The sequence below is a fragment of the Eschrichtius robustus genome, chromosome 7 (genome assembly GCF_028021215.1).
Source record: "Eschrichtius robustus isolate mEscRob2 chromosome 7, mEscRob2.pri, whole genome shotgun sequence".
Classification (NCBI taxonomy): domain Eukaryota; kingdom Metazoa; phylum Chordata; class Mammalia; order Artiodactyla; family Eschrichtiidae; genus Eschrichtius; species Eschrichtius robustus.
Genome location: NC_090830.1, coordinates 108,441,086 through 108,466,833, shown reverse-complemented (window position 1 = coordinate 108,466,833; position 25,748 = coordinate 108,441,086). Strand labels below are relative to the sequence as shown.

The 25,748-nt window shown below is 37.4% G+C and overlaps 1 protein-coding gene across 1 annotated transcript in view; it reads left to right on the top strand.

The window, feature by feature from the left end:
- ARHGAP19 (Rho GTPase activating protein 19) overlaps positions 1-25,748 on the top strand; it is a 56,718-nt gene that overhangs the window by 15,647 nt on the left and 15,323 nt on the right. Inside the window, exons 2-8 of the mRNA XM_068548293.1 lie at positions 4,462-4,727; positions 6,048-6,128; positions 7,930-8,139; positions 10,362-10,588; positions 12,302-12,388; positions 23,009-23,074; positions 24,488-24,679. Of these exons, the coding sequence (XP_068404394.1) occupies positions 4,462-4,727; positions 6,048-6,128; positions 7,930-8,139; positions 10,362-10,588; positions 12,302-12,388; positions 23,009-23,074; positions 24,488-24,679 (1,129 nt within the window). The remainder of the gene's footprint in view (positions 1-4,461; positions 4,728-6,047; positions 6,129-7,929; positions 8,140-10,361; positions 10,589-12,301; positions 12,389-23,008; positions 23,075-24,487; positions 24,680-25,748) is intronic.

Genomic DNA, 25,748 nt, shown 5'->3' with positions numbered 1-25,748 from the left:
AAAAATAGGACACACTCCCCGACTCACATTGTAAGGCCAGCACAACCTTGATACAAAACCTAATGAAGACAATATAAGAAAGGACCATTCCATGATAATCTCACTTATGAACATAAATGGAGAAACCTAAACAAACTATTAGCAAACTAAATTCGGTAATATATAAAAATGATAATACATCATTACAATATTGGGTTTATTCTAGAAATGCCCAGTTGGTTTAACATTAATCAGTGTCATTCACTACATAAACAAAATAAAGGAGAAAAGTTATTTGATTGTCAAAAAATTTTGATAAAATTAAGCACAGACTCATGATAATAAATAACCCCTAGCAAACTAAGAATAAGAAGATATAGCCTGAATTTGATAGTTTATGCCAAAATGATGGGTGGGGAAAGATACCATTTTTCAATTTTCTTTACTCTGATAACTTCTAAAGTTAAGATTCTCTTCATGTTTTTTAGTCATTTAGACCCCTCTTCTATGAATTACTTGGTTATATCTTTTGACTAATTTTCTTTGAGTGTATTTTTCTTATAAATTTTAGGTATATTGATAAATTCTGAATACTAATCCTTTTATATGCATAACAAGTGTTTCTTTTCAGTTTATGGCTTGTCTTTTATTATTACTTTCAAAGTTTTACATTTATTTGTTATATTTATTTATTATGAATGGGTAGTATGTTCACATGAGTCAAAAATCCAGAAAATACAAAAAAGCATACAGTGAAAAGTTTCTCTCCCACTCCTGTTCTTTCATCCAGTTCCTCTCTCCAGAGGCACTGTGACTTCATTTTTTGAGAACTTTGTTTATAATGTTATTTGTTGAACAGACATTTAAAATTTTAATGTAGTTAAATGTTTCAATCTTTTCTTTGTGAATTGTGCATTTTATGTCATGTTTAAGAAATCTTTCTTCTGCCTCATTAATTTATTCTTTTTAAAGTTTGACTTTTTTGGAAGGGAATCTAAAAAAGAATGGATATATGTATATGTATAACTGGTTCACTTTGCTGTACAGCAGAAACTAATACAACATTGTAAAGCAACTATACTCCAATAAAAATTAATAAAAATTAATAAAAAAAATTTGGCTTTTCATATTTAGATCCTTATTCTGTCTGGAATTTATTTTTTGTGTATGACGTGAGGTAGGGATCACCCTTCCTTTTATATTATAAAACTGCTTGTCCTTATACTGTTTATATTGTGTGATTGTTTTGTCTAATACAACTTTCAGTGTGATGGGAGACTACTCTTGCGTTTCATCTATATGTTGGCAAATACAGTTAACTTGGTCCAGTTTTTAATTTCTGTTTTGTTCCTACTTGCAGATGAGTGGTTAGAGTCCTAATAAGTACTGCCTTTCAGGCCCCATAATGTGCCCTTGTGTCCTCTAACATGTCTGGAATTTGTGTAGGCTGTGATGGGGCAGGGAAAGGAGGGTTTCTTTGTTACAACAAACAAGGAGAAAGCGTTTTTCCTGTCTCTTCGATCTACCAATGCCTCATCAGAAGCTTTCAGCACTTATGTAAGAAATTAATTTTTTTCTTAAACTTGAACAAACTTAGAGTTTGTTTTAAAATTAGATATTGTAGAGGAGGAACTTCTCTTAAGTTCTTGACCATGTTCTGTGATATTCTCAGCTTTATATTGTGGTACTATGTATTTCATGGAAAGAGATTAGCGGACTTTGTGATATGGGGATAATTTAAAAACATAACCTACTGTATCTGTCTTTTCCATCTCTTATCTTCCATTTTACTTCCTTTTTTTAACCATTTCTCTCCCTTACTTTTTGTCTTACCACATGCTCCACTCAGAAAAAGTGAAGAAGAGGAAAGAAAAAAAAAAGAACTAGATTAAAGAAATTAAAGTGAGACAAAACAAAAATGAATGATTATGGGAAGGAAGGGGAGAAAAAACAGAAGGGGAAAAGAAACTGAGATTGCTTGTTTGTTACTTGTGTATTAGGACTCCTAAGGTATCTCTTTCTTGTGTCCCTTGTGAATAGGTAGGGGCAGCCTTGAACTTATTTATTCTCCTACCTATTCTACCTATTTAGGAGGGAGCAGACCGCAAGGTGGAAAGGATTCTGTTGAGAAACGATGTAGTAGGGTTTTGTGCTTCCGTCTCCTTTCTACTTGTCTATTTGATCCAGTTTAGTGCCTGAAGGTCAACTGTGATATAAGTTTTGGAATCTCAACTGAGTCTTACTCTGGATATTAATAAACTAAAGATCTGGAGGTTATATGTATGTATGTGTTTCTACTTTAGGAATATAATGGATGCTATTCATGTACATTTATATGTTAGAATTAATTTGATCTGAATTCTGTTTTTCAGAATTAAAAGGGATGTGACATCCATAAAAGCTTAGATCTGATAAATTATAAGACTCTTTTCAGTGCTAACCCATTTCATGATTTTCTGGCTCTCTCAGTAGAGTAGTAATTTCTCACTGGCAGTGATTATAAGTAATAGTTGTCTATTGACTCTTATTTCTTGACTGAAATAAGCTGACATTAAAAAAAAAGGCTTTGTCAATGCTTAGGATGAAATTGCTTTTGATTTTATTTGGCTTGTATTATAATCATTTGCCAATGATTATACAGGAAAAATTATACAGGAAAAATAACCTTACTGTATAAAAAGGTTGAGGAAACAGCATTTTAAGTTCTCGTTCTTTAATGACTTTTTGGCTTGAGAATACACATTCATAATTTTTAATTTTTATGTAAATTCTTATGTTATCATTTTAGAGAAAAGAAATTTAGTAGCCACCAACTGAAGATTTGGGCTGTTGATTAAAATTATGTAATAACTTTTCAAGGAAGTAGAGATGAACTTTGAAATTTACCCATGCCTTGTTTTCATTATACCATATTAAAAGTGATCCATGTAGGACTTCCCTAGCGGTCCAGTGGTTAAGACTCCGTGCTTCCACTGCAGGGGAACTAAGATCCCACATGCCGTGTGGTGTGGCCAGAAAAAAAAAAAAGATCCATGTAGTATTGGCAAAGTGTGTTAAAGATTAGTTATATTTAATGTTTAGAGATATCATTTTTCCTGGAACAGTGCTTTGGTACCTAGGGTGTTGTGGAAACTTTTAAGTTGTGATTGTTTTTATTGTGGGAATGTTTGATTGAATCAGGTGGATTTCAGCTTTGCCTGACAGATGTGATGACTTGTCCTTTCTGGCTTGTGTTATATTTACTCATTGGTTGTATAATAGATGGCTGTTTATATAATGAAAATTAGAATAAGCCATTAGAGATGATTGATAATGGATACAAACAAGTGGTGATGTGTCTGCTACAAGAGATGGAATAATACAGTTCTTATATGTAACATGTTAAAATTAGAAAACAATAGGGAAGAAAATATTTCTGAGAGTCAGGGGAACTTTGCTAGAAGTATAGCCCAAATAATTTAGGAGTGGAAAACCAGCTAAGATCAGGGGCCAACAGAACATATCTGCTGAGTATTACTCAGTGATAGAAGAGTGAGATTAGAAGCAAAATACAGAATTTTTTCAAGTGCCTTAGAGAGGAAGAACCTGTCTGAGCAAAGTTTGGACTTAGACAATAGGCCAGAGCCATCCAGAATGAAGGATTTTAAAATAAAACCTATTTCTGAACCTTGGCAAGGCTGAATTAATATCTGTTTTATGTACCTGTAAGTGCCTTCCATTCTAGTGAAGGCTTTTTGGTTATGAGGAACAGAATCCAAAGCGCCTGGCTCAGTTGAAGGGGACTGATTATAAGGAAACACCTGCCTGTGTAGGGACCCAGGAACCAAAGAACCCTAAGGGTAGAGTAAATGTTTTCAAAATGTCTACTATACTGTTTAGATATAGTTTTAGCTCTTCAGTAGTCTCATGCTCACTGTCACGTGGTTTCTGTGGCATTTGCGACTAGCCTGTGTTACTGTCAGCAGTTAATCACTGGATGGGAAATACCATACGGTGCTGGCTTTACTCCCAAGAAGGCCTTAATTTAATGATTACCCATTGCTGTGTTAGGGGGAACAGCTGCAGGTCTGATGTTTTACAAGAATTTAATGGTAATAGTTTAGGGTTTGACTGTTTTAATAAGGAAAGTGGTCTACGTGACTGCCAGTTCTAATATACTCTTAGACTCAGGAGGCTGTAAGGATCTATATCTTCTTGCAGTGAATGCCTAAAATTAAGAGGCAAATTCAGGTCATATCGTAGAGGCTATTTGGTGTCTTTTCTTTAAACTAAAATTCTAAGTATCTAGGTGGATATAACCTAAACAGCACCAAGCCCAAATTGTCGTCTTTTATGCAGTCAGCAGATTGCGGATTAGGTTTTCAAAAGACCAGTATGTAGATTAGCCCACAGAAAGAATGAATAATTGTGTGGTTGAGAGGGAATGAGAAACACGTATTAAAAATGATCCCCCCAAAGATTCTTCTGTTTCATTGTTTTCAGTGATGCCATCTGCAATTTTGTTATCTGCAATGATTCTTCCCTTCGAAGTCAGCCCATTATCTTCAATCCTGACTTTTTTGTGGAGAAACTCCGCCATGAGAAACCTGAGGTGTTCACCGAGTTGGTGGTCAGCAATATCACAAGGCTCATCGACTTGCCTGGAACTGAGTTGGCTCAGCTGATGGGAGAAGTGGACCTTAAGTTGCCTGGTGGGGCCGGCCCGGCATCAGGATTCTTCCGGTCTCTAATGTCTCTCAAGCGAAAGGGTAGGAGATGTATCTGTGAAGGGGGCAGGTCTCAGCTGCTCCCTGGGCTTCACTCTGAACATCTGCATATTCATGGAGGAGTTTCTATTATTATAAAGCACTCTTTGTCATTTTTTCATTTACATGAGTAGTAAAACCTTAAGTAATATTAATAGAAATTATAAAAACGATCTAGATAAATTAAAGCATATATATCAGTCCCCTAGAGATAACATGATTAGTTTAGGTAGTTATCAGGGGCACCTTGATTTTCATGCCCTATTAATACTATACTAAAATAATATTAAAGATACAAAGTTTCACAGCTGGTGAGTACAGTAAAGAAAGTTTGAACATTTTTTTATTGCAATAGTTCTCAAATGTTTTCATTCCATGGAACGCTTTGATAAGGCAAATACCTATGAATCACCCAATAAAAGCCTTCTCAGAAATAAGTTATTAGTGATATATATAATAAATTATGACTATTAACACTGCTTTTGATAAGATGTTAAAGAGGTACTATTTTGTTTTTTTATTTTTTTAAATTAATTTGTTTTTTAAAATAAATTTATTTATTTATTTTTTATTTTTGGCTGTGCTGGGTCTTCGTTGCTGTGCGCGGGCTTTCTCTAGTTGCGGTGAGCGGGGGCTACTCTTCGTTGCGGTGCGCGGGCTTCTCATTGTGGTGGCTTCTCTTGTTGCGGAGCATGGGCTCTAGGCGCGCAGGCTTCAGTAGTTGTGGCACATGCGCTCAGTAGCTGTGGCTTGCAGGCTCTAGAGCTCAGGCTTAGTAGTTGTGGCACACGGGCTTAGTTGCTCCACGGCATGTGGGATCTTCCCGGGCCAGGGCTCGAACCCGTGTCCCCTGCATTGGCAGGCAGATTCTTAACCACTGAGCCACCAAGGAAGCCCCTGTTTTTTTAAATATTAGGAAATCCTGAGGGCAGCAAAAAAAGTTTAAACATTATAACAGATCAGACCGTATACCAACTCTGGTGGATAATCTGTCATGCTCTGAAAATCATGGGTCTAAGTTCTATTTTTTGTTTGTTTTTAAATTAAATATCAATATTCTAGGTATTGTTACTTAAATAAGAAGATGGTCTTTGCCTTCAAGGAACCTACCATCTAAGATTAAACTCACAGAGAGTTGATTGAGAGTTTTATCATTACATTTTCTGGTACACTTCCAACTTTAAGGTTTTTGTTTACTGAACCTGTGAAAATACTTGCTAAACTGTAACATAAGATACTTGAGGGGTATGCTGATTTTAAGTATGCTGATTTTGTACTATTTGTGGAAAATATAGCCTTGTTCTATTGTATGTTTTTTTTCAGAAAAAGGAGTAATATTTGGATCCCCACTGACAGAGGAAGGCATTGCCCAGATATACCAACTGATTGAATATCTACACAAAAGTAAGACTACTTGAAATTTTGTCATTCTTTGTTAATGAAGAATTGTCAGTTTTCTACTGAGAGCTAACATCCTTGAGTTAGCAATTGTTAGGTGACAATTAACCATCAACAAAGACACTAATCAATGATAATTTCAGGTGGTATGTTTCTAAATATATTTCCTTTTAAATTTCATCTCATGTATTGATTTGTTTTATACTCTCAAAGATATATATATATATATATATATATATATATATATATATATATATATATATACACACACACACATTAGATAGTGTCTATGAAATCACAATTTCCCCTTGACTGAGAGAGACATTTCTTCTGGAAAAGTACGTCGCTCCTTTATAACATTTACTCCAGGGAGCATAATTTATCGCCAAAGATACTTTTCATCTCTAGAATTCTCTGATTAAAATACACTCTTCACTTAATTCCTTTTGCACTTTTTTAGTAGTCATACTGGTTATGTTATTGCTCTAAGTGTTTGGCAGAGCTGAGTGTATATGAAATGTGTGGCTTTATGTGATGTCTTGATAAATTTGACACTAACACTTATTTATGTCTTATTCTATATGGGACATTGTGCTAGGAGCTAGAGCAGAGGTTGCAAACTGACAGCCTAAGAGTTTAAGTCATCTATATTCCTATTTTGTTTGTTTGGCAAAGATTAAATTAAAAATAAAATTAGTTATCAGTCTTTTAAAATGGAAGCAGTCCAGGTTTTCAACTTCTTTGGATAATAGGAAGATCTAGCATCCTTGGGCCCTGTTGCCACTTGGACACAGTCAGCTGGAGCACAGGTAGGTGCTCCTCAGTTTGTTAGGGCTCCTGTTCATTCATTTACTGTTACCAGCCTGGCCTTGTAGGCATTTGAACTTGGACCCCTGAATTAGGGGGTTATACAAAGAAATATGGACCTAAGTTGAAAACATGAACTCTCATGCTTCTTCCAGGTCAAACCGAAACAATATGTCTCATCTTGTTTATCCCCTTAGATTAGCTTAGAATATAGGTGGGAGGGAAGAATCGTTTAGTTGGGATGACCCTGAGCTTCTGGGAATCTCTTAGACTGAAAGGTGATCTGATAGGTTAGAGTTTTAATTCCTGGGGCAGCGCAGAGACTCTAGATTCATTTTAGGCTGGGAAACTGTTTACAGGAGCAATGAACCTCCACAGATGAACTCGGCTCCTCCAACAAAGTCTGGGATGACCCACGGGAAGGGGCCTTCAGGGAGATTTGGCTTTCTTCCACCTTATTTTTCAAGCCCATTCTGACTATTCAGGGAGTGGGGAGGGATAAATTAGGAGTTTGGGATTAACAATATACACACTACTATATATAAAATAGATAACCAACAAGGACCTACTATATAGCACAGGGAACTATACTCAATATCTTGTAATCACCTATAACGGAAAGAATCTAAAAAAGAATATATAACTTACTTTGCTGTACACCTAAAACTACCACAACACTGTAAATCAACTATATTTCAACAGAAAATTAAAAAAAAAAAGGTTAAATTCAGTTTCCAGGTGTGCCTCAGGAGGTTCAGTGACTCCTGGGTGGACCATCTCTCAGTCTGGGAGATCTCTGGGTGCTCAGGGATGTTCAGATATGTTTCCTCAGGGGCCAGTAGGTTCTAAACTAATCTGGGAAGAAAGACAAAAACCTCCTTCAAGTTCTTTGTAAAGGGTCTTTCAAGTATAAAGTAGTCTTTTAGATGACTTATTTTAATCATAATTCCTCTTTTTATTTCCTTTTTCATGTCCTCTGTTTCTCTTCCATGCTGAACAGACTTGAGAGTAGAGGGTTTGTTTAGAATACCAGGGAATAGTGTCCGACAGCAGATTTTAAGGGATGCTCTCAATAATGGAACTGATATCGACTTGGAATCAGGGGAGTTTCACTCAAATGATGTTGCTACCTTGCTGAAGATGTTTCTAGGAGAATTACCTGAGCCCCTGCTGACACATAAACATTTCCATGCACACCTCAAAATTGCTGGTGAGTATAGGAGGTGAGAAGGAGATGTGAATACATTTCTTTCAATTTAGTAAAGTCATCTGGAATATTCTGTTGTTTGTAACCCACAGCAATGCTTCTGTTAATATTGTTTAAGACTTCATGATATTTCTGGGCTCTCTGAATACTCATAAGCATTGGCTACTTATGGTTGATTTGGTCAAAATTTTTTTTGTTGAATAAACTTCTTTGAAGATAAAGTGTGGGTTTTACCTATTTTTGTATCCTGATGGATCCTAGCATTGTGCTGTGAACATTTTAGTTGCTTAATTAATGTGTGCTTTTCACTGGATTGATTGACACACCCAAGTCAGTTACCCAAATCAGTAGTCACAGTTTTGGTATATTTGCCTTAGTTCGAGGCTTTTGCTAAGTATTAATATACCTCAGCTGAAATCATCTCTACTCTTGGAAATTTGCATCTTAAAAATAATTTTACTTGTTTTCTAAATAGGTAATACAGTCACATGAATTAAAATCCAAAAGGTTCAAAGAGTATACAGTGAAAAGCCTCTTTCCCACCTCTGTTCCCAGCACTCAGTTTTTCTTCCCAGAGGGAACCAATGCTATTGATTTCTAATGTATCCTTACAGAGATATTTTAGACACAAACACCAACATATATTCTTTTTCTCTGTTTTTATGTAATGGTAGTGTGTTATACACATGGTTCTGTGGTTTGCTTTTTTCATTTACTGTGTTTTGGAGAACGTTCCATTTTCAGCTCATAAATAGTTTCCTCTTTCTCCTTTATGCTTGTGTGGTAGGCAATTCATTCTTAAATTGCACAGCTGTTATGCTGCGATAGGCTCTAAGTGCACACAGCATCAACATCCATACTATATTTACTTCTACCCTTGAGTCTTTTACTCTTCTAATTTTCAGGAAAATAAATAGATTTTTTTCTTTTGAATAGTTTTTAGTACTTAAAAAAAAAACCCTAGTTTTGAATTTCTAAAATCTATTAAGATTAGATTTTTTTTTAGCACTTTCAGGAACAGTTTAGATGATACAAATGAGAAAATATTACTAAAGAGTTACATAACTTTACAGTTATTTTGGGGGAGAAATAAAGTTGTTGGATATTTGAAAAAGATATGGGAAATATTGATAAGTTCTTTTTATAAGGGTTAACATGAAGAATGCTTGTTCTGTTTGCTTTCCTGTTGAGTTTATTTAGTGCAATATCTGAAACCGCCCCTCCACCACCCCATGACTCACTGTTCTTTGATATCTTACTGAGGTGTGGCACAGGTGTAGCGTTTGATACCCCTTGCTGATAACTGGGAGGGATTTTTGTTTTCAATTTCATATTAATAGGGAACAGTTTCTAGAAATATTATCTGCCTTTCCTAAACCTGGAATTATTTTTGAAGTTAAACAGTTTCAACAACACGTTATCATTTTCAGGTCTATATGATGTATACCCAAATGGTTTTCAGTGTCTTTTGAAATTCTGATTATCTAGGGGACTGTTTTTATTGATAACCTGTGTAGCCTGTTAGGGGAGAAACAATGATTCTGACTCCATAAGGAGCTGCCTGGATCATCCTGTTATCAGGGCATAATTCACTCTCATATTTTTTTAGCAGTAAAATATCTTGGTGAGGAAATGTGAAGGGGGTGGCATTATTAAAGATATGTGTGGACATGTTTTCATTTCTCTTGAGTATATACCTAGGAATGGGATTGCTATGTCATATGGTAACTCTATGTTTAACTTTTTGAGGAACTGCCAAACAGTTTTCCGAAGTGGTCACACCATTTTACATTCCCACCAGCAGTGTAGGAGAGTTTAATTTTCTCAGCATTCTTAGCAACACCTGTTTTGTCAGTCTTTTTTTTTTTTTTTGTCAGTCTTTTTGACTATAGCCACACCTCCGGTTATGAAGTAGTATCTCATTTTGGTTTTGATTTACATTTCTCTGATAGCTAATGATACTGAGTATACAAATGCTTACTGGCCACTTGTATATCTTCTTTGGAGGAATGTTTATTTAAGTCTTTTGCCCATTTTTGATTGGGTTTTTTTCTTTTTATTATTGAGTTGTATTGACATTATTTTGTTATTATATTTTGCTATAATCTCTATTTATGCTTGATTCTTTTTTTTCTTTCTTTGATTATAATAAATAGTAGGATCATTGATTTTTTTTCTTGCTTGTATTTTCTCCCTCCTTTGCAATCATCTCTTTTGTCCTCAAGATTTGATGCAGTTTGATGATAAAGGAAACAAGACCAATGTACCAGATAAAGAGCGGCAAATTGAGGCTCTTCAGTTGCTCTTCCTCATTCTCCCTCCACCCAATCGTAACTTGCTGAAGTTATTGCTTGATCTCCTGTACCAGACAGCAAAGAAACAAGACAAGAATAAGATGTCTGCCTATAACCTTGCCCTTATGTTTGCGCCCCATGTCTTGTGGCCAAAAAATGTAAGTGTTGAGGGGAAAAGGAAAGACTGCTTGGTTTTCTTGGGCTGGCCCTCGTCCTATGGCTGTACCTTGGTGAGGTTATCAAGGGTCCAAGGTCTAGTCTTCAGCTTTACAAGGTTAGGAACTTCCTTTATTAGTTCATTTAAGAGTTATTAAACCTGAGGGGGCCAATTCCTGTGAATCTTGCTTATAAGTCAATCTCTTGACAAACCTGAATAGCAATTTATTAGTGGAAATTCTTAGTGGAAAATATATAGCTACTAAATAAACTAGAATACTGATTTTGGCTGGTCAATGTAAATTCCTTCTTAACATGAAAGCCTTCTTGGGAAATCAAATTGATTTCTGAAGATTGAATGGTATAAATTTAGAATAGAGCTGTATGATCTTACGGGATAGTGTCACTGAGCTTTTAGATAAGATGACACAGAGAGCAATCCTGCCTTGTTTTAACTTTTCTATATCCTATAGATATACTCTCCTTAAATAAAGCTGAATATGCTTCTTATTACTGAGACCATGGCCTTCTTAGTGACTTATACGAGAAGTACATTATCTAAAGGATTTTGAACTAATTCTTGTCCTAGAAGCACGTAGCTTCATATTCCTGTCCATTCATAAAATAGGTTTTACTGTATGATGGAATTAGGAGTCAGGATAACTGGGTTGGAAGCTGCAAACCCGCTGTTAATTGTGTCCTTTCCTCTTTCAATGTGTAGGCTCCTCCTCTGTAAGCTGGGCATAATAGCACCTTTCCCACTTACCTGACCAAGATTGTTGGGAAGATAATAGAAAATAGATGGCATATAGTGACTTATAAAAGATTTGGGGGATTATAGGAAATGAGAAAACGAAGATAAAGGAGAGAGGTTGTGTGAGACGTTTTGCCTAACAAGCAACTAGTGAAAAAATAATATAAAGCTCTGGGCCAGGAAGAGCTTCTGCCCAGAGAAAGATTGATGAGGAGGAGGTGTGTGAGAAGAACAAGACACACCGACAATTGTCCATGTTAAGGAGATAAAGCCTCATAGTGAAAGAATTTTAGAACCAGCTCACTGAGACTGAAAAGGAGCAAGTGATCTATGACTGTAAAGAGAAGCATTGACTGTAAAGAGAAGCCTGTGACAGAGGTCTTAGTATAAGCTAACATTAAGTAACAAAGATACAGGTTGAGGATGCGGGCTTTGGGATAGTAGATATGCTGAAGTTCTTAAAAAAAAGGCAGGGGAAACAAGAGAAGGTGATCAGTGACCATCTGACTGTGTTTTTAAGAAACGGATGTGACCTCTGGTATCAATTAGTAGTGACAGTTCTCTTTCGTCTCTGGAGAAACTGTAGTTTCTCTAGAGAGCAGTCCTTGGTGATTGGTACAGATTCTATTCTTCTTTCCCCTTTTCCCAGGTTAGGTCTTCTTTAGCAACTCTGCATGTATGTCTGATTCTCAGGCAGAATTAGGAAATGAAGCTTGGTTCTCAAGGATTTCCTGGTCACTTCAGGGACACATGGTTCTTCCTAGATTATATCATCTCCAGTGGAAACCTGCTGAACCAAAAAACCTTTCCAGAATTAAATGTTGTATTAGAGTCAGCTTTCTTGGGGATAGAAACTATCATATGTTTGAAAGAATTAGCTTGCTGATAAGTAAATGGGAGTATCTGCCTTCTACCTCCCAGCTTTTCATCTCCCTTTTTTGGTTTCTTTTGCTCTGAATAGGTCACTGCAAATGACCTTCAAGAGAATATCACAAAGTTAAACAATGGGATGACTTTTATGATTAAACACTCTCAGAAACTTTTTAAGGTAGGTAACGAATGGGATTTGGGTAGTGACAGGACAAGGAGGATGGAACAAGGTGGGATCCTGAGAGGGGTATAAAGGTGACTAGATAAGAAAGGCCCTGACTGGAACTGGAAACCAGATCGGACATTGGTAAAACTCAGAGGGAACAACTAAGGTGGGGAAGAATATGGAGGTACCTAGAAGCTGAGTAGGGCTCTGCCCCCTGGGTAATTGGCTCCACGCCCGAGTCATCCTTCCTTTTTCATGAAAGACAACAGATGTTGGAAGCAGAGTACTTTTATCCTGTCTGCTTCCTGCCAGTAGAATTTTGACAGCCTCCTTTCATCTTGTATTTATTGTCCTTTTTAGTACAAACTAGCAGTGTGTCTGTCGACATGATTTTCTCAATAACTTAGTGGGTCTCTGTGGATTTTAGTGGGATTCACTCAGTTAGAAGATAAATTTAAAGATAAACCCGTCTCTTCCTTGGACTCTTGCTGAGAAGGCTGAGGGACAATACCTTTAAGCTTCCTAGATGCCCTCTGGTTGGATTGAGAGGATCTGGTAGGCATACCTTTTACTCTTTGAAAGGGCCCTTTGTGTAACTGAATATTCTGACCTTTTGATGTTTCTAAGATTTTTAGCAAAAAGTTGCATAGTCACATCCTTGGCCTTTTCTTTAGAGTGTACTTTCCTGCTGGTGAATTTCTTAATTTTAGCGTCTTTTGCCATCTGGAAAGGCTGAGAATTTTTAAGACCACTCAGTTCTGGTTCCTTTTTTTTTGTCTTTCTTCAATTAAAAAAAAAATTGTGGTAAAATACATATGACAACATTTACTATATGTGTACAGGCCAGTGGCATTAATTACATTCATATTATTTTGTAAACCATCACCACCATCCATCGCCAGAACTCTTTTCATCTTGCAAAACTGAAACGCTATACCCATTAAACATAACTCCCCATTCATCCCTCCCCCTTGGCCCTGGCAACCACCATTCTACTTTCTGTCTCTATGATTTTGACCACTTTAAGTACGTCATAAAAGTGGAATCAATCAATTTTAGTGATTGGCTTATTTCCGTTAGCATAATGTCTTCAAGGTTCATCTATCTATGTTGTAGCATTTGTCAGAATTTCCTTCCTTTTTAAGGCTGACGTTTCATTCACTGTATATACCACATTTTGCTTATCCATTCATCTGTTGAGAACACTTGGGTTGCCTCCACATTTAGTTCTTGTGAATAATGCTTCTCTGAACATGGACATACAATATGTCTTCTAGACTCTGTTTTTAATTCTTTTGGGTATATAGTTGGCTCCCTGTATCTGTGGGTTCCCCATCCACAGATTCAACCAATGGCAGATTAAAACTATTTGGAAAAAAACATTCTAGAAAGTTCCAAAAAGCAAAACTTGAATTTGCTGCACACCCCCAACTTTTTATATCACTTACATTGTATTTACAACTATTTACATAGCATTTACGTTGTATTAGGTATTATAAGTAATCTACAGATGATTTAAGGTATACAGGAAGATGTGTATAGGTTATATGCAAATACTGTGCCATTTTATATAAGGGACTTGAGAATCTGTGGATTTTGGTATCCATGGGGAAATCCTGGAACCAGTAACCTTGGATCCTGAGGTATGACTCTATACCCAGAAGTGGAATTGCTGGATCATATGGTAATTCTAACAGAACTGCCATACTGTTTTCCATAGTTGCTGCACCATTTTACCTTCTCACCAACAAGGCACAAGGGTTCCCATTACTTTGCATCCTCACCAACACTTGTTATTTTGTTTTGGGGATGTTTTTGATTATAGCTGTGTTAATGGTTGTGAGGTGGTAACTCATTTTAGTTTCAATTTGCATTTTCCTAGTGATTAGTGATGTGATGTTGAACATCTTTTCATGTGCTTATTGCTTATTTGCATATCTTCTTTGGAGAAATGTCTATTCAAGTCCTTTGCCTGTGTTTTTTTTTTTTTTTTTGGCTGCACCATGCGGCTTGTGGGATTGAACCCAGGCCACAGCAGTGAAAGCACCAAGTCCTAACCACTGGACCGACAGGGAATTCCCACCCATTTTTGAACTGAGTTGTTTGCTTTTTTGTTATTGAGTTGCAAGTGTTCTTTATATATTCTAGATATTAATCCCTTATCAGATTTATGATGTGCAAATACTTCCTCCCATTCTGTGGATTGCCTTTTACTCTGTTGATAGTGTCTTGCTGCACAAAATTTAAAAATTTTTATGAAATCCCATTTGTCTATTTTTTTCTTTTGCTGCCTGTGCCTTTGGTGTCATATGCAAGAAATCATTGCCAAATCCAATGCTGTGAAGCCTTTTCCCTTTACTTTCTTTTAAGAGTTTTATTGTTTTACATCTTACATTTATCTATTCTGGGTAATTTTTGTATATGGTATTAGGTAGTGGTCCAACTTCATCCTTTTGCATGTGGATATCCAGTTTTCCCAGCATCATTTGTTGAAAAAACTGTCCTTTCCCCATTGAATAGTCTTGTCACTCTTGTTGAAAATCCATATATTTGAGGGTCTGTCTCTGGACTCTATTCTATTCAGTTGGTCTATATGTTTGTCTTTATGCCAGTACCATACTGTTTTGATTACTGTAGCTTTGTAGTAAGTTTTGAAATAAGGAAATGTGAGTCCTCTAGCATTGTTCTTTTTCAAGATTGTTTTAGCTATTTGGGGTCCCTTGAGATTCCATATGAATTTTGGGATGGACTTTTCTATTTCCTTTTTTTTTTAATATAAATTTATTTATGTATTTATTTATTTTTGGCTGCATTGGGTCTTTGTTGCTGTGTGTGGGCTTTCTCTAGTTGTGGCGAGCGGGGGCTACTCTTCGTTGCGGTGCGTGGGCTTCTCATTGCGGTGGCTTCTCTTGTTGCAGAGCACAGGCTCTAGGTGCTCGGGCTTCAGTAGTTGTGACATGTGGGCTCCGTAGTTGTGGCTTGCGGGCTCTAGAGCGCAGGCTCAGTAGTTGTGGTACATGGGCTTAGTTGCTCCATGGCATGTGGGATCTTCCGGGACCAGGGCTCGAACCCATGTCCCCTGCATTGGCAGGCAGATTCTTAACTACTGCGCCACCAGGGAAGTCCCGATTTTTCTATTTCTACAAAAACTGTCGTTGGGATTTTGATAGGGATTGCAGTAGATTATTTTGGGTAGTATTGACATTTTAACAGTATTAAGTCTTCCAATCCATGAACAGGGGGATGTCTTTCCATTTATTTATGTTGACTTTAATTTTTTTTGGCAATGTTTTGTAGTTTTCATTGTACAAATCTTTCATCTCCTTGGTTAAGTTAATTCCTAAGTATTTTATTCTTTTTGATGCTATTGTAAATGGAATTGTTTTCTTAATTTCCTTTTTGGATTGTTTATTGTTAGTGTATAGAAATACAACTGATTTTTGTGTGTTGACTTTGTATCCTGCTACTTTGCTGATTTTGTTTATCAGTTCTAACAATTTTTCTTTGAAATCTTTAGAGTTTTCTACATAAAAGATCATATCATCTATGAACAGAGATAATGTTACTCCTTCCCAATTTGGCTGTCTTTTATTTCTTTTTCTTGCCTAATTGCTCTGGCTAGTTTTGGTTCCTTTTTGTTTAACATAGTTTTTACATCAATTTGTCTCTCTTCTTACTTTATAGTAGCTTGATTCTGCAAGGCCAACAGGAGAGTCTCTCTAGTATGTGCTAACAAGATTCAGATGAAGATATATTTTATATATATCTTATATATAATGCATATTTTATATACATAATGTATTATAAGTGTATATATCATAACTTAATCACAGTTGTGCCATCCCATCACTTTAGCCATATTATATAACCTGATCATCACAGGAGCAGCATTCAGTCACCAATATTCTGTTGGTTAGAAACAAGTCACAAGTCCATTCACACTCAGGAAGAGGGAATTATGCAGAATGTGAACATGGAGGCCACCCTAGGATTTATCCACTACAGGATGGCAAGTGATCCAAAGTCCAGAGTTTAGAAATGACAGATCAGAATCTTTGATTTAGTAGGCTGTAAAACAAAGGGTCAGGGCTGTATCCGGGGCTTAGGTGCCGAAGTCAAAGATTATGGTCAATTAGAAGTCAAGATCTAGGTAAGTGAATTAGAGCAGTAGACGTAGGACAACAGGAGAAAGAATGGTTTTTAATGATGAACAAAGATCTTTCAAACCAGTTCTTTATATACTTCTCATTTAGAGGAAGAACTAGTTCCAAAGCATGGATTTATAGGAATAAGTTGAGAGGAGTTGTGTGTACGGAGAGTGCAGTTAACTGACAGTAGTTTTGAATCAAGATGGGGAATTTCTAGGTGCAGTTCCTAATAGAACTCTCCTTCTGTTGAGTTCTCTTGTTACCACTGATATGGGATTAACTTTTCATAGCCCACCACTCACAAGTTGAAAGAGAGGTGGGTTCTCAGAGATCTCATTGCATCTCATGGTTTCTAGCTTTTCCACCTTCTGTTTACCTGTAGAGCCCATTCTCTCTTGCCCGTTGTCCAGTACAATTCAAATATACAATGAAGTTGTACCTCACTGTGAAGGATTTTCTTAAAGTGACTTAAAACAACACAAATTTGTTATCTTACAGTTCTGTAGGTCAGAAGTCTGACATGAGTCTCACTGGGCTAAAATTAAGGTGTTGGCAGGGATGCAGTCCTTTCTGGATGTTCTAGGGGAAAATCTGTTTACTTGCCTTTTCCAGCTTCTAGAGGTTGCCCACATTCCTTGGTTTATAGTCCCCTTCTTCCATCTTCAAGGCTAGCAATGTTGTATCTCTCTGATCCTTCTTCCATAGTGATGTTTCCTTCTAATCACAGCTGGGAAAGGTTCTCTGCTTCTAAGGACCCATGTGATTATAGTGGACCTGCCTGGATAGCCTAGGATACTCTCCGCATTGCAAGGTCTTTAACTTAATCACACCAGCAAAGTCCCTTTTACTATGTCAGATAACATATCACTGTGGAGGACCTTGAGAATACAGATTGTACAAACCTTAGAGATAAAACATGAGTATAGTCTCCTAGATGTAATTTGGCTTGGTACAAGTTCTAATTATTAGATTCTTTCAGACATTCTTTATTTTTACTCTTCCTTTCTCTTCCATAGATCCCTCTGTTAGCTCCTCATCCTTGGGGTTTTGATTCTTATTTGCTATTTACCTTTGTTTCCAGGCTAGTGTGAGCACTCTTTGAGCCTCTGTTTATCTCTAAAGGAGACAAAGAATGTCTTTTTTTTTTTTTTTTTTGAGATTTATTTTAGTCTCAGGACTTTTCTCTTTGGATTTGAGTCAGAACCATTGTCCTTGTGGGCATCTGCTTCACCACTTTGGCTGAGTAGGTTCTTCCCTGAGCTGTTCCTGGATGAAAAATGGTTGATTGTTCTGTGTGCTCTATACTTATTCTGAGGACCTACTTTACCTCAGATTTGTTCTTCTTTTTTTTTTTTTTTTTTTTTTGAAATTCACGTTCTTTTATTTATTTATTTATGACTGTGTTGAGTCCTCGTCTCTGTGCGAGGGCTTTCCCCAGTTGCGGCAAGCGGGGACCACTCTTCATCGCGGTGCGCGGGCCTCTCACCATCGCGGCCTCTCTTGTTGCGGAGCACGGGCTCCAGACGCGCAGGCTCAGCAATTGTGGCTCACGGGCCCAGTTGCTCCGTGGCATGTGGGATCTTCCCCGACCAGGGCTCGAACCCGTGTCCCCTGCATTGGCAGGCGGATTCTCAACCACTGCGCCACCAGGGAAGCCCCAGATTTGTTCTTCTTGTGCTTTGTTGTCTTCCTTTTTATTTTAATAAATTAAAAAAAATTTATTCATTTATTTATTTAGGCTGCGCCAGGTCTTAGTTGCAACACTCAGGATCTTCGTTGCCGCGTGTGGGATCTTTTAGTTGCGGCATGTGGGCTTCTTAGTTGCGGTGTGTGGGCTTCTTAGTTGTAGCATGCGGACTCTTAGTTGCGGCATGCATGCAGGGTCTAGTTCCCTGACCAGGGATCAAACCTGGGCCCCCTGCACTGGGAGCGTGGAGTCTTACCCACTGGACCACCAGGGAAGTCCTTTTGTTGTCTTTTTCTTGTTCTCAGACTTCCTTGGGTGGACGGTTTACCTCCTAATCCTCAGATTCTATGTTGCCTCATTCTGTGTTCTTTGAATTTTTTTTCTCTATAATTATTCCTAACTATTTATAGTTCTGTCTTCTACTATTATCAGTCCATCTGACCTAGTCTGGTTTTCTCTCTTTTCAATAGGAGTCACCACATCTTTTCCTAGGGAATTATGATGTATATACAGTTGAGGCCAATTCCCATTTTATCTGGGAAGTCCTATGAACTGTAAAATACCTCGGACCCTCAGATTTTCATTTAAACCTGTCTGCTTCTGGCTCCCTTTCTGAGTATCCCTTCAGCTCATAGTATCTTTTTGGGGCCGAGGTTTTTGTTTCGTTTTGTTTTTAAATTAAGTTATAGAATAGGTGATGTGGGCTGTCATATTCTTGTTTGTAGGAAATTTCCTTTGGCTCTGCTTTATAATTTACCAAGGTAAAAATTAAACTATAGATAGCATAATGTCTTTTTTGAAAACTTCATTGTGAAGTTTTTCAAACATAGAGAAAAGTTGAAAGATTGAAACAAATAACTCTCAGATTCAACAAATGTCACCATTTGCCATATTTGCTTTATCTCTCTCTCTATATATATATATATTTTTTAAATTAATTAATTAATTAATTGATTGATTGATTTTTGGCTGCGTTGGGTCTTCGTTGCTACGCGCAGGCTTTCTTTAGTTGCGGCGAGCGGGGGCTGCTCTTCATTGCAGTGCACGGGCTCCTCATTGCGGTGGCTTCTCTTGTTGTGGAACATGGGCTCTAGGCACGCGGGCTCAGTAGTTGCGGCTCACGGGCTCTAGAGTGTAGGCTTAATAGTTGTGGCGCACAGGCTTAGTTGCTCCATGGCATGTGGGATCCTCCCGGGCCAGGGCTCAAACACGTGCCCCTGCGTCAGCAGGCGGATTCTTAACCACTGCACCACCAGGGAAGTCCTCTATATATTCATGCTTTCTTTTTTTTTTTTTTTTTGCCTGAACCACTGACATCATGATATTTTGTCCTTTAATACTTAAGCATGCATCTCCTAAGAATACGAATATTCTCCTAATAGTCACAGTATTGTTATCACATCTAAGAAGATTTACAAGAATTTCATATCAGCTAATATTCAGTTCATATTTAAATTCCCCACTTGTCCTAAGAATGTATTTCATAGCTGCTTTTTTAAAAAACATAAACTTGGACTTCCCTGGTGGCGCAGTGGTTAAGAATCCACCCGCCAGTGCAGGGGACATGGGTTTGAGCCCTGGTCCAGTAAGATCCCACATGCCGCAGAGCAACTAAGCCCGTGTGCCACAACTACTGACCCTGCACTCTAGAGCCTGCGAGCCACAACTACTGAGCCTGTGTGCCACAATTACTGAAGCCCGCGCACCGAGAGCCCGTGCTCCACAACAAGAGAAGCCATAGCATTGAGAAGCCCACGCACTGCAACAAAAAGTAGCTGCTGCGCGCCGCAACTAGAGAAAGCCCACGCGCCGCAACTAGAGAAAGCCTGTGCGCAGCAACAAAGACCCAATGCAGCCAAAATAAATAAATAAATAAATTTATTTAAAAAAATATAAAAAACATAAACTTGACATATATACACTACCAAATGTAAAATAGATTGCTAGTGGGAAGCAGCCGCATAGCACAGGGAGACCAGCTCGGTGCTTTGTGACTCCCTGAGGGGTGGGATAGGGAGAGTGGGAGGGAGACGCAAGAGGGAGGGGATATGGGGATATATGGATACATATAGCTGATTTACTTTGTTGTACAGCAGAAACTAACACACCATTGTAAAGCAATTATACTCCGATAAAGATGTAAAAAAACAAAACAAAACATAAACTGATCAAGGCTTATGTATTGCTTTTGATTATTATGTCACTTTTAATCTGGAATAATCACTACCCTTTATATTCATGTCATTGATTTGTTGAAGCATTCAGGCCTATTGTGCTGTAGAATATTCCACATTTTAAATTTGTCTTACTGTTTTTTCAAGGTTATTTAACTTGTTCCTTTATCCCTTTCTATATAGTTCCTATAAACTACAAGTTAGGTTTAGAGGCTTGATTAGGTTCAGGTTAAGCATTTTTGGCAAAGATTCGTAGGTGATGTTTGTATACATCATATTGCATCACATTAGGAGGCACAGAATGTAGATTGTCTTACTCTCAGTAATGCTAATTTTGCTACTTGCCACATCTCTCAATTATAAAGGTACATTTTCCCCTTTGCAAGTAGTAAGTAACCTGCAGGGCAATTCCCTAATATAATGGTTTAGCATCCACTGATAATCCTGCTGGACAGTATAACTATATTGTGTATCACAAAACAGTGATTTCCTAATTATATTATTAATCTTTATTAGCTGACTTTCTTCTTTGGAGAAGAGCTTTCCTTCTCTCTCTCAGTCTCTTATTATGAGTCTCTGTAGACTCATGGATTTTTAGTTATTCAAAGTGTTAGTCAATTTCAGTTGTTAATTTTGATATTCAAATTGTACCAAATTTGGCCTGTGATAGCCCTTGTAAGCTGCTTCCTGCTGTGTCTTTTTGGCAGGACTCCATTAGTCTTTGAGTGTTTCCATCCTGGCACGAATGTCCTCAGCTTACTTTATACTTGCTCTGCCCTGGGCCTGGAATCAATTATTTTCTTCAAGGAGCCCTAGTTTCTTCCACTGACACTGGGTATACGTACTGATTGTTTCTTGGGTGTCATTGCTTCTAGGCTCTTTGAGGGCAAGGAAGTAGAATTAAAATTTTTTTAAAAAGAAATCATTAGTTCATATTAGTATTTCCAATTCAGATTTAACACTACAGAGCTTTTTCTTGACTTCTTTTACTTTATATTTGTATAAATGTAAATTTTTACATTGCAAATTCCAGATTTTAATAGCATTTATATATGTTAGTTGCTTTATCCTACAATATAATAAATTAATTTCAAAATAATACAACTATTACTACTAACAATAAACTTCTATAAATCTGTTGAAGTTTAGGATTTCCTTACAGTTCCTTTTCCCTTGAATATATCTCACTAAGGTTGTATAGTCAGAATACAGTTTTCAAAAGTTAGGTGGAATAATTCCTTTCTCTGTGCTTATGTTATCATTTAAAAAAAAAATTATTATTTGGCTATGCCAGATCTTAGTTATGACACGTGGGAACTTCATTGCGGCACACGGGATCTTTAGTTGCAGCATGCGAGATCTTTAATTGCGGCATGCGAACTCTTAGTTTCGGCATGTGGGATCTAGTTTGCTCACCAGGGATTGAACCTGGCCCCCTGCATTGGGAGCATGGCGTCTTAGCCACTGGACCAGCAGGGAAGTCCCTTATTTTTATTTTTCAATTTGATATGCAGATATATTTTTTGTTGTTGTTGTACAGGTTTAGGGTTTGCCTCTTTTCCTTTTGGATTTAATTTTATTTTTTGAACCTGTGGTATATTTATATGGTTCAAAAGTCAAAACTACACAAAAAGGTATATTTAGAGAAATTTCAGTCCTTTCCCTAACCATCTTCATTGTTTTCTGGTTTATTCTCTTAGTGTTTTCTTTGTGTTTCTTTTTGTAAAAACAAATTATTGTGTATATGTGTGTATATTTTTATTTCCTCTTCTTTCTTACACAAGTGCTCTATACACTGCTCCGTAACTTTTCTCACTCAACAGCAGATCCTGGAAATCACTCATATCAGTTCGTAAAGTGTTTCTTCCCTCCCTCCCTTCTCTCATTTTTAATGACTGCATAGTACTGTGTTGTATGGATGTATAAAAGTTTATTTAACCATCCTCCTATTAATAGATATTTCGGTTGTGTGTAGTATTTTGATTAATCTTATCCAAGTATGTTTTGTATTTCTGGAGTAATATCTTCAGGATAGATTTTCAGAAGTGAAATTTCTGGTTTAAAGGGTAAATGAAAATGTAATTTTTTTAGATGCTGCCAAATTCTCTTTCATAGTGGTTGCATTATTTACACTTCTACTAGGACTGTATCAGGATACTTACCACAGGATTCCGGGTAATATACCAATAAGCTAAATTCCTCCTTGTCTGTTGTTACTCCATAGTAATTCTAAATGGTATTTTCTATACAGTGATTCTGAAATGTGATTAAGGGACCACTTGAAATTTGTAAGGATTTGGGGGTAGTTTTTGTCAAATATAAACATTACTACAAATGCCTGTTCTGGCTCATTTGAAAAAAATTATATATATACACACACATATGCCATATATGATTTTTAAAACTACAGTAGTGTCTTCTCACAGTTTTCCTGTTGGACTGTTGAGCTATCTTTTTGGTGGCAAGAGAAAGGAAACTATGAAATAGGGTATTTTGAGGATCTTTTGTTTTTCCAGAGTAATCTGCCAGTCAGATCATTTTAAGAACCACTGTCCTTATGACCTGAAAGAATTTTAGATTCTGCTAACCATTTGTTCTTGTTTTTCTTTTATATCCTGCCCAGGCTCCTGCTTATATTCGGGAATGTGCCAGATTGCACTATTTGGGTTCCAGAACGCAAGCATCAAAGGTAAGAATAGGAAATTGCTCTTAGCCCAAACAAGGAGAGAGCTAGTTAAGATTAGTGGAGTTTTAAAACAAAGTATGAAATCAAAGTAAAGACATAAGAAAATTAAATGTGTTATAGTTGGAAAAAACAGTCTGTAAATAGCAAATGTATTAAATATTTTTAGTTATGAAAGTACAGTTTTATGTAATACATTCTTCTTTCAAGTTTGGTGGTAAGGTAACACTCTGAAATGTCTGGAAGACTTGAGACCTTATGAGCTTAGAAAGCAAATGTGTGACGCTTATTAACAAGATTACATGATTATTGAGTTTTAAAAGTGAGAAGTTTAAAAAACATCACAAACACTTTTTGATGATTTTTTTTAGTCTGTCTTGATTAGAAACTTAAGCTGTCATCTTATGCTTCTTTTTCTTTTTTTTTTTTCTTTTTTTAAGATGTACATTTATTGCTTTTTAGCATAGGCAATTTTTATTTATTTATTTATTTATTTATTTATTTATTTATTTTCAGCTGTGTTGGGTCTTCGTTTCGTGCGAGGGCTTTCTCTAGTTGCGGCAAGCGGGGGCCACTTCATCGTGGTGCGGGGGCCACTCTTCATAGCGGTGCGTGGGCCTCTCACTATCACGGCCCCTCCCGCTGCGGGGCACAGGCTCCAGACGCGCAGGCTCAGCAGTTGTGGCTCACGGGCCCAGTTGCTCCACGGCATGTGGGATCTTCCCAGACCAGGGCTCGAACCCGTGTCCCCTGCATTAGCAGGCAGATTCTCAACCACTGCGCCACCAGGGAAGCCCTATGCTTCTTTTTCTGCTCCTGTTGGTTTCTACCTCTCATTCAGCAAATATTTGGTGTGGCCAGGAAAACAGTATTTTATTTCAGCTAGTTTAACTGGAGTATGGTTTTTCTTAGAGAGTTGTTTTTCTTGCTCTACCACTGCTGTGTAGTTATCACATATTGTCATGTGAGCACCAGCCAAGAACCAGTGTACTTGGTCTCTAAGATGGGTCTGTCACTTTAGTATCTAGATGATTTTAAACTTATAGGTTAACTTCAATTTCTTCTTCAATGAAATGGGAATAATGATACTTTCACTGCTTAACTCATAGGATACCAATGAGAATTACATGAGATTAAAAGATGCTCTGAAAACTAGGCTATTATATAAGTATAATTTTTGGTGACAATATTCTAAATGAATTTAGGTTTTCTGGGCAGGTCATGGGAGTGGGCTGTTGATATAGTCTATAATTGTAGGTTTCTCTTTATCTGATGATAGTATTTAGATTTTTCTTGTTCCTACATGTAAGAGTATACCATGGTTCCCACATCTCCCCTTTTTTTGTTCCAGCGTGGTGGGAATCTGGAAACAAAGCTGGCAGGATATATTAATTCACTTTTCTTTTAAATTTTCCATAGGATGATCTTGATCTGATAGCTTCGTGTCATACCAGCTCCTTCCAAGTGACAAGATCTCAGAAATGGAACCGGCGAGATTCCTGCCTTCATCAGGAGGAGACCCAGCAGCGTACGGGAGAGGCACTAAGAGAATTGTTCCAACATGTTCACAATATGCCAGAGTCGGCAAAGAAGAAACAGCTTATCAGACAGGTGCCGAAGGCAGGGAGACAGTGACGGGGCTTTAGGAATGTGATTTTTGCTTGTAGAATCACTAGGGAATATTATTAAGAATTTCATTTAATTTTTGTCTCTTACTGGTCCAAGCTTTGGTTTAGCCAAGAAAGCGAACTTGTCTATGGAACGTCAGTGGTGATCTCTGTACTATTGCCCCACTAGAGAAAGGGGTGGAGGCTCTTGGATTTGCAGAGTAAACAGAAGGATCCAATGTGGTTAGTTTCTCTAATTTGGTCATGTATGACATTTAAACCCTTCATATTTTCTTGGCAAATAACTTAATCTTGCTGAATTTCAATTTTCTTGTTTGTAAAATGGTGATTGTAATGCCCATGTTTCATGGTTGTAAAGATTAGAAAGAATCTATGTAAAGTGGCTGCCATAGCAGAGAAAAAGTGGTAGTTCTTACTAGTGAGTTGTTTGCAGTTAGAAAACACCAAAACAAGGGCCTAGTGTGATACTAGAAATAGGAATTCTAGTGGCTGAGTTTGTTTTTTTTGGAGCTATGGGAGCAAAATTAGGTCTCTCATTTGCTATCTTGAGACTCAAAGTATAGCTTAAGTAAATATTGATGACTTGGTTAGTTTCTTTCTCAGGAAATTTATTTTGTCTCAGCCCCTCTTGAATTTTAGCTAAACAGGCAAGGTCAGCCTCTTGACTTCTTTTTTTTTTTTTTTTTTTAAAGGATACCTTTAATTTATTTTATTTTATTTTTTGGCTGTGTTGGGTCTTCGTTTCCGTGCAAGGGCTTTCTCTAGTAGTGGCAAACGGGGGCCACTCTTCATTGCGGTGCGCGGGCCTCTCACTATCGCGGCCTCTCTTGTTGCGGAGCACAGGCTCCAGACGCGCGGGCTCAGTAGTTGTGGCTCACGGGCCTATTCTCTCTGCGGCATGTGGGATCTTCCCAGACCAGGGCTCGAACCCGTGTCCGCTGCATTGGCAGGCGGATTCTCAACCACTGCGCCACCAGGAAAGCCCAGCCTCTTGACTTCTTATTCGACTGGGACCTTCTTGAGGGATGTCTGTGTTTTTATTTGTTTTTTTA